Source organism: Cryptomeria japonica, chromosome 3, assembly GCF_030272615.1.
Source record: "Cryptomeria japonica chromosome 3, Sugi_1.0, whole genome shotgun sequence".
NCBI classification, from domain to species: domain Eukaryota; kingdom Viridiplantae; phylum Streptophyta; class Pinopsida; order Cupressales; family Cupressaceae; genus Cryptomeria; species Cryptomeria japonica.
Window position 1 is genome coordinate 650,622,582 of NC_081407.1, and position 8,480 is coordinate 650,631,061.

Below are 8,480 nucleotides of genomic sequence, written 5' to 3' on the forward strand. Positions count from 1 at the left end.
ATTATTAAATAAAGTGACCACAAAACAAATTGTTAAAAGAGAACTTAATATGACATTTTAAATTAAACTTTGTAGATCATCATAAAAAGAAAAAAAGAAGTTATTTAACATGTTTAAGAAACGTTGATGGTTCACAGAGTGTGACCCTAAGTGTTGATGCAAAAATGCTTACACACTTGAATTCATAAGTTAGCTACAATCAATGTTTAAGAATTGCAACTCTTATACTATTAAACAAGATCAAATTAATAGCATGAATACATAGATATTCTACAACTATTATTGATAACAAAAAAAAAACTCAATCTCCTTACAACTTTAAATAAATAACCATATTCATATTCATACTACTAACTTCATGAAATATATGACATAAATATTCTACAATAAAACACAAATTTCCATATATTTACACACAACACAATCTACAAAATATCTAATTTTCCAATAATTTATCCTTGAATTTACAAATTTATCATTGAGCCTCACAAATATCACCTACTTTTCCCAAATGTTGCACTAATTCATGAAAAGCATCCACAACTCTATTTTCCTCACCCATTGCTAATATTCCCATCTCTACCAAATCATCTTCTAACCGATCGTATTTGTTTTCCCATAGAGAGAAAGCATTTTCCCTTCCCGCGAGGGAAGATGGAGTGAAAACACCTACACATACCCATTTTCCTTCTTTCAAATACGTGGTAGAAGGACTGTTTTGCTCAACACTAAATAACTCTAGAGTGATATCATCTAATGGGGAATTTATAACAACGCATATCATTGCTGCCGCGTTGGTAGAACGCTCTTGCAAAAACACATACTCCCAATACCAAGAATACGAAGAATACCAATTCATCTTCTGCCGGTTGAACGAATCAACCAAAGTGAGACCAGGAAAGCTAAAAGACCTCACAATCGCCTCAACGCCAGGGGCTGCCATTGCACATATTGCAAATTCGGATGGCCATTTCTGCCACAAATTACACAATATAATCAACCACTAAACACACTTATATTACATAATAAGCTCAATTATCTGAAAACTATCATTACCTCTCTACTTAATGTTTGAAGGCAAGGTTCAAATGCTGATATGTGACATGCTGCTGTGATGTTTACTCTCCTCAAACTCTCCATATCCTTCAGACCTTGTATGACCGGCTCATTCCCCCAAGTATGTACCATCAACGTCTCTAACGAACTGCAATTTTCTAATCCTTGTATTTTCCTAAGCTCCCCACAATTCCGAATATGCATATATACTAGCCTCACCAGACCACAATTAAGGCTTATGCTTTGCAGATTTGAACATCCGACCACATTAACCGTCTTCACTGATGTTGGCAAGCTATCGATCTCCACTAAGTCATTATTTTCGGAAAGATATAGTAGATCCAGAGTTGGGCAACATTGAGGCGAGATTGATAGCCTAGACAAACCACAATGATATAATACTAGTTTTTCAAGGCTGCGCAAAAAAGAAGAAGAGCATCCCGGCTGGAAAATTAATTCTGTGGGTCCGGCGCAACGGTCAATATACAGAAAATAAAGGCTAGTAAGCAGCGCAAGTGTTTCTGAGGGGAAAATCAAACCACTACATTCTCTCAACTCTAGAATCCTAAGATTTGTCAAGTCGCCGAACTTGCTAGGCAGAGATTTCATCTTATCACATCCAATCAATTTCAGGCGCTCTAGTGATTGGAGACGACAAAACTCTTCTGGTAGGCCTTCAATGGGAGCTCCTTCGGAGTCAAAGGATATCTCTTTTAAATGCTGTAGAAATCCTATCGACCTTGGAAATCTCAGGAAATTTCCTGCATGAATGATGTTCAGCACTCTCAACTGCACAGGAGGCTGTAGCCACGTTCCTTTTTAATTAGGCAAGACCACTCAACAACTAACTATAACAGATTTTTTAAGGTATGTCTACATAAATAACAGCAAAGAGAATGAAGATTACTTACGTCTGCAGTCTCGCTCCACGGTTCTTCTAATTTAGAAGCCTCAAGAAGCTCTAAAACTCTCAACTTCTTCAACGAAATCCATGACGGAAGAGCTCTGTGCGGAAACTTGGCCCATCGCAGCCACGCAAGGGTTTCTGAAAGTGTTCCTAATTCTTCTGTAAAATAGTTTTTTTCAACATCGAGGATTTTAAAACCCCGCCTCCGCTTGATTCCTCTACCTGATTCTCTGAAAAGCTCCACAAAGTCTTCATAAAACTCATCTGTTTGGGCTTTAATTCCTCGAATCAGCACGCTTCCCTAAATGAAAAAATTTAAAAATCAGCGAGCTTATAAAACAATTATATGCAAACGTTTACTTATAGAAATATTGGATAGCATAAAAAACAAGATATCAAACTCACCTCCCCTTGATTCTCAATGTGGGCAATTTGCTGCGGTAACCAAAGGCGGTATGGTGACCGTGTCTTTGAAATGTCCTTTCCCAAATCTCTCAGCAGATCATGCATTCTCAAGCAGTTTTGCTCATCTACCTCAATCAAACACCTATCTGTGAGTGTTCCCAAACTACCTGCCCCACTCCATCCGGACTCCTCCCATACTGTGATGGCCGAATATTCTGTTGTTCCTACAAAGAAGCAAGATATATCTAAAAATATCTCCTTTTCTTCCTCATCTAGTGCATCAAAGCTCACCATAAGTATGTTTTTAATGTCTTCGTGCAATGATCCGGAGAACTTCTCTAATTGACCATTCCAATATTCCCTGGACTTTCCATGCACAAGTGCTCCTAAAACCTTAATGGATAATGGCAATCCCTTGCAGACACTTAAAAACTTTTTAGCAAGATATTCAAATTCATCTATTGGAGAGGGTTGTTGGAAAGCATGCCAGCAAAATAGTTCCATAGCATGTTCAGGATTTAAATCTTTCATCTTATAAATGGAATTACAAGGGATTCCCCATGATATAAGCATACCAGGATTTTGACTTGTAATCACAATTACACTACCTTGTGTAAGACTGTTTTTTATTGGCAATAGAGAATCCAATTGATCTTGATGATCTACATTGTCCAAGATAATAAACACCTGAACAAATTTCAAATATTCTGCTAAGATTGCTTTTCCTTTTTCTACATTATCAAATGATATATCTTTTGAGCCACCAAGATCTTGAAACATTTGTTTCTGCTTCTCATATAAATTTTTAGTTGGTGCATCTCGTACATCACAAACAAAACTAGATCTATAAAAGGACCGTATCATCTTGTTGTAATATTCTTTTGCCAATGTAGTTTTTCCACACCCACCCATACCTGTGATCCCCACAATTTTTACATTTTCAGAAGATTCTAATATAGTTCTTTCAAAGTCTTGTAAGGTTTTATCAAGACCCACAAGATGTTTGGCCACCACAAATGAAGTTTTGGTCGAGTGCTTCAGAACATAATTTGCAATAATCTTCAGCATTTCTTTGTCACTATACAAAAGCACATTTTTAGAAAAAAACTCACCCAAATTAGTTTTCTCTAAAAATGGATCTTAAATTAGTATAACTTATTTAACATATTTCTAATTGATAAACAGATATCAATTGTTCGTATAAGCTGAAAGAATGTGGTTAAAGATAAAAACAATGACATGTTTTACATACAAACAATGTTTTATGCCCCTTTGAAAATAAAACTCAAAAAGATTTAAGGTAAAGAAATAAAAACATTCATATCTTGAGGTAAGGAGAGGCTTTACAAAACTGAAATAGTTCAAAAAAAAATATTTTAAAGTTCTTGTAAATTATAGATCAGGTCTGAAATTCATGGGAATGGCCTAGGTCAATCATAAGCTGCCTGGATCTAACTCCTTATCTTCAAACATGCAAATTCAAATTTTGAATTTCTCACCTATTTTTACTAGTTATTTTAAGCTAATGTAGCATGCATTTGAGTGACACATTCTTAGTCATGATTTTTAAAGACACTCATTTCATATTTAATTTCAATAAATGAGAGAAATGAAAAAACATTAGAAAGAAATTTGATTTGGAAGATTGAAAATAAACCTTAATTTGCCTCACCATCTTAAGCCATCTATATATTTACATTTGATACCCTTGATTTTCCTTAATATCATTGAATAGGCCTACCAAGGGATTTAACCTCAAAGAACTTGATCCAAGTGAGCTAAAAAAATCTCTAAAGATGTTTCTAAACATCATCTTGGCTATTCAAGATCATTGAAGATTGAACTACATAGTTTTTAAGAGACAACATTCTATTAGATCAATCCCACATAGTAGAGATCATATCCACATGCCAAGTTATTTTTAAGTGGAATAATCATGTATCATGGTTTTGATTTTGAAGACAATAATCATACCAATAAAAATGAAATTTCAAAAGGGGCTGAAACAATTCTACATTACATCAACATCATTATTTCAACATTAATTTTGGAGCTAAGCCACTCGATCTTAATATTTATTTTGCATTTATTTCAATATCATTATGAACCTCAACTCTTTGATCTAGGTTAATTTATTGTTTATCTATATTTATTAATTAATATAGATCAAATATTTGATAAGATTTAATTTACACTCATTATGGTTTCCTTTTACCTCCCCCTTAAGGTTTTGCCTTATATTTTAAAATATGATCATTTCTAATATTGTTGATTTTGTGTCAAATCTGAAACATGAAATGGACCTCCTTATGTATTATAGTAACGACTAGCTTGCTTCTTCTCATAAAGATGTCCTAGCAAATAATTATATATCTATGCTATTTCCTTGTATGAAATCTGGCTTAGACATCTTTGTTAGGAGTATGGCGATTATATTTCCGTTATGTTTCAAAGCTCTATTTTGGATATTCTTTATGCTTTTTAAACATGTATGTACTTTTATTAATATCTTTCATTTACATGGTTATGATGTTACATATGTTGAATCTTATGCTTCTCTATACTATGACACATGATTGAATGTTGTGTTATATATATTAAATCAATCTTATTATCCTTAGAATAGTGATGACACAATTGACCCTTTTAACATGTTACTTATCATCCATATCATTATGATTCTACGATATGCATGGCTTATCTATCTACATATTCTAATTTTAATCCATCTTACCATGACCCTAATTTTTTACATAATTTACTACTTGTCTCATAAGGAGATTTTACATAGTCAAACTAAGCATACTACACTTCACATCACATTTGGATCTCACAAGTTACCTCCACCACAAATTATTCAAGAAATTAGATCTTCACATATCACATTTATAAATGAAAAAAACTTATAATCAAAATAAATTTAGTTGATATGAAATCAAATAATGAGACAGTCACACTGTGGACACATGATGAGGTGGAGCAAAAATTTAACAACACTTTTAGAAAGGTGGGTAGTGTAGGGAAGAAATTGGATAAGTTTTTGGTGTTGAGTTAAATCATTGGTTTAAGAAAGGATGCCTACTCAATCCTTGGGAAGATTAAATGTAGCAACTATCTTGTATCAAGCAACAATTTTGTTCAAGATTAAGTAAGGACGTCTTTTAAAAGTAGAAAATAGACTTTTAAATTTAAAATTTTATATATTTTAATGTTTTAAAGTGGTCACATTTTCCAAAGTGAATTTGTTATATATTGTTATGATTATTTTTAGCATATATTTCCTAACCTATAATACGTGAGAAAAGGATAAGCTCAACCTAGTAATTGAATAATAACATTTGAAAATATCTAATAGTATTATAATGTTACAAATTGTATGTCATGTCCTTTTCCCTTACATTAGATAGTCAACTTCTATTAAATATTTTAGGTAATGACAAGTTTACAACTAGCATATTCTTAGATCAATTTGGTTCATGATCTTATCACCTCAAATCCCATTATTATAGTTTATCTCTAAAAAATTGGCAATAATTTTCATAATTATCATTTGTTATTGCAAGTCAAATTCATGAGAGCAGAAGGGATCAAAGTCATCTCTAGAGTTATGCCTCACCATATTTTAAAATTCAAAACAAGTCCAAATCGTTTTATTCCTCATTTTATTCTGCTAATTATTTTGTACATCTCTAGCATAACTTTATGTGGATTTATGTACAATGTTGTATTTTAGGACATGCATTATTCATTTTGAAATCACTTAAAGAACAAGAACACTTCTATATCATGAATAGAATAATCAAGAGCACCAATGAGAGCATACAAACACACTTTGAAAGCATTTACATCAATATATATTATTCAAGATGATTAAATGATTATATGTTGTCTTTGAACGTTGATTAATACTAGTCTATCTATAGATTTGACTAAGGAGAACATAACCATTACAAATCAATAGATTTCCCAACAATATTTATAAAGATTGTCAATTCTTTCCACATATATGGACAACAAGAATTCAAACAGAGCAACTTTTAGAATTTCACAGTCTGAAAACAAATGTGCAAGCATAAAAAAAAAGCTTAATCAGATTTTGATGGTAATAAATCTTTCCGTTTTAGAGCAAGAAATTCCATTGTACGAACAACTATGTTGTAATCTGAAATATAACATATCATAACATCTGATAAAAAGAAAGAGAGCATTCCATACTTACTCCTCATTCTTGACAGTGTGGCCTTTAGCATATGAAACCTTTTCCAGCGCTACTTTCCAATCTTCAAGAATTTGTGAAGGATATCTAGCCTTGGCTTCGTGCTCGGAAAATGCTTTGGCGTAGCTTCCTTTTCCTTTACAAATCCAATGGATATCACTGGGATCAACATTGTAGAACACAGGAATAATTTTCTTGCCAGTCTTAAGCATAAAAGATAGTTCGGCCAAACACCAAGGAGACTCTGCATATCTGGGTGAAAATATGGCAATATGAAGGAAAGAAGTAGTCATGGCCTCTTGGATTTCGGAGGGTATTGAATCACCCAGTTCAAGCTCCGATTCATCTAAGAAAGCTTCAAGTCCCATTAGCTTAAGGGCACGGTAGATTGAGGCGGCTAGGGTTTTCTTGGTGTCAGGGCCACGATGGTTTATGAATACATCATAGCGCACCTTTTTTGTTGGAGTTGAAGACGATGGAGATGTAGACGGTGGCAAAATTTCTGCAAAGGCATTGGCCCTTGCCATGGCATGGGATTAAATTGAATAGGGATTGACTGAAACAAAGAAAAAGGGATGTGTAGAAAAAATAGAAGAGACTGGTGAGACAGCGAGCTAAGAGATATAATGAGAACTAAAAAAAATGTGGGGGCAGAAAGATTAAAAGAGAATGAGAAAACAGCGAGCTAAGATATACAATGTTCAGACGGTGAGATAAGCTAATATAAGATAAAAGACGTTACTGATCACACTGTTTTCTACACGGTTTCTGCATATGAAGAAATTTCGTTGAAAGATGGGAGTGGGAAGCACGCGTAAAGAGACCAAGCGGGAAATATCCAGTGGTAGATGAATTGTACGCCACAATCGCTGGACGAATGGACCCCTTTAAAGTTGAAAGCATCCCATCAGTCTCTTACAACTTTATTCTTGCCGTGTACAAGAAGCATTAAAAAGAAAGGCAAATTCTGAATTATGTACAGAGTTCCTTACGTGTAAACAGCAGAGTACAGATTTTAGGGGATCAGAAAGATTCCATAGGAAATTGCTTAAATCATTTCGGGGAAGAAAAATGGTAGACAGAGTTCCTTAGGTGTAAACAGCAAAGCAGAAGAAAAAACATGTAAAGAGCTCAAAAGATATGCAAGTGTACTTATAATATAGGACAACTTGCTGCAAACTATTTATTTTTATGATCACTTTCAATATTTACGCCGACCGGCTAACTTTAGGCATCCACGGCACAGAATGCTCGAGACGGGTTGCAAGACGATGTAAACAATCCTTACTGTTTAATTTTTCAAAAAAAGAATATTGGTGACATCACTGCAGTCTAATCGCCATAATAGCCAGCACAACTAGGAATCAATTTTAGGGCCATGTCTATTCTGGCTCCAAAACAGACTTTTCGTACAACGTGTTAGTGATAGGTTAGTTAATCACGATCGTTAAATGCAAAATCGACGGTGTAAAACGCACGACTAACATGCGTGTTAGTCCCTCGATACTGCCTTTTTGAAACCAGAATAGCCACATCCCAACTTTAGCTCCCCAGTCCCCACCCATCAACTATAAATAGGCCTCCAGTGCAGTCTATATAGCTGGAATCGAAAGACAATCTTGAAGCAGGTTGAGTAGGATAACCCCAATCGAATGAGATCTTCACTACCTTTGATTTCTTGAAGTGCAATAAGCAATGCCACGTCAATTAGTAAGACTACGGATTTGTCATTCTATCTCGTCCTATTTATTGGTTTTCTTTAGGCCTATATGTTCCCTGTCACATTTTTCTATTCACCAATAGAAAATTGTTTTTGCGCTTAAGGTTTTTATCGTCGTACTCCAATAGCGCTGTTAACTTGGGGCCACGTTTTTTGATGGCACTGGCTATCCAGGG

The 8,480-nt window shown here is 34.3% G+C and overlaps 1 protein-coding gene across 1 annotated transcript; it reads right to left on the bottom strand.

Moving 5' to 3' along the window:
• Positions 1–426: 426 nt before the first annotated feature.
• LOC131037985 (disease resistance protein Roq1) lies at positions 427–7,345 on the bottom strand. Its single transcript, XM_057970253.2, has 5 exons — positions 6,588–7,345; positions 2,369–3,446; positions 1,968–2,264; positions 1,057–1,857; positions 427–973 (listed from the first exon to the last, which is right to left on the bottom strand). The coding sequence occupies exons 1-5, from the start codon at positions 7,109–7,111 to the stop codon at positions 476–478; spliced, it is 3,198 nt and encodes a 1,065-aa protein (XP_057826236.2). The 5' UTR covers positions 7,112–7,345; the 3' UTR covers positions 427–475.
• Between the last annotated feature and the right edge of the window lie 1,135 nt (positions 7,346–8,480).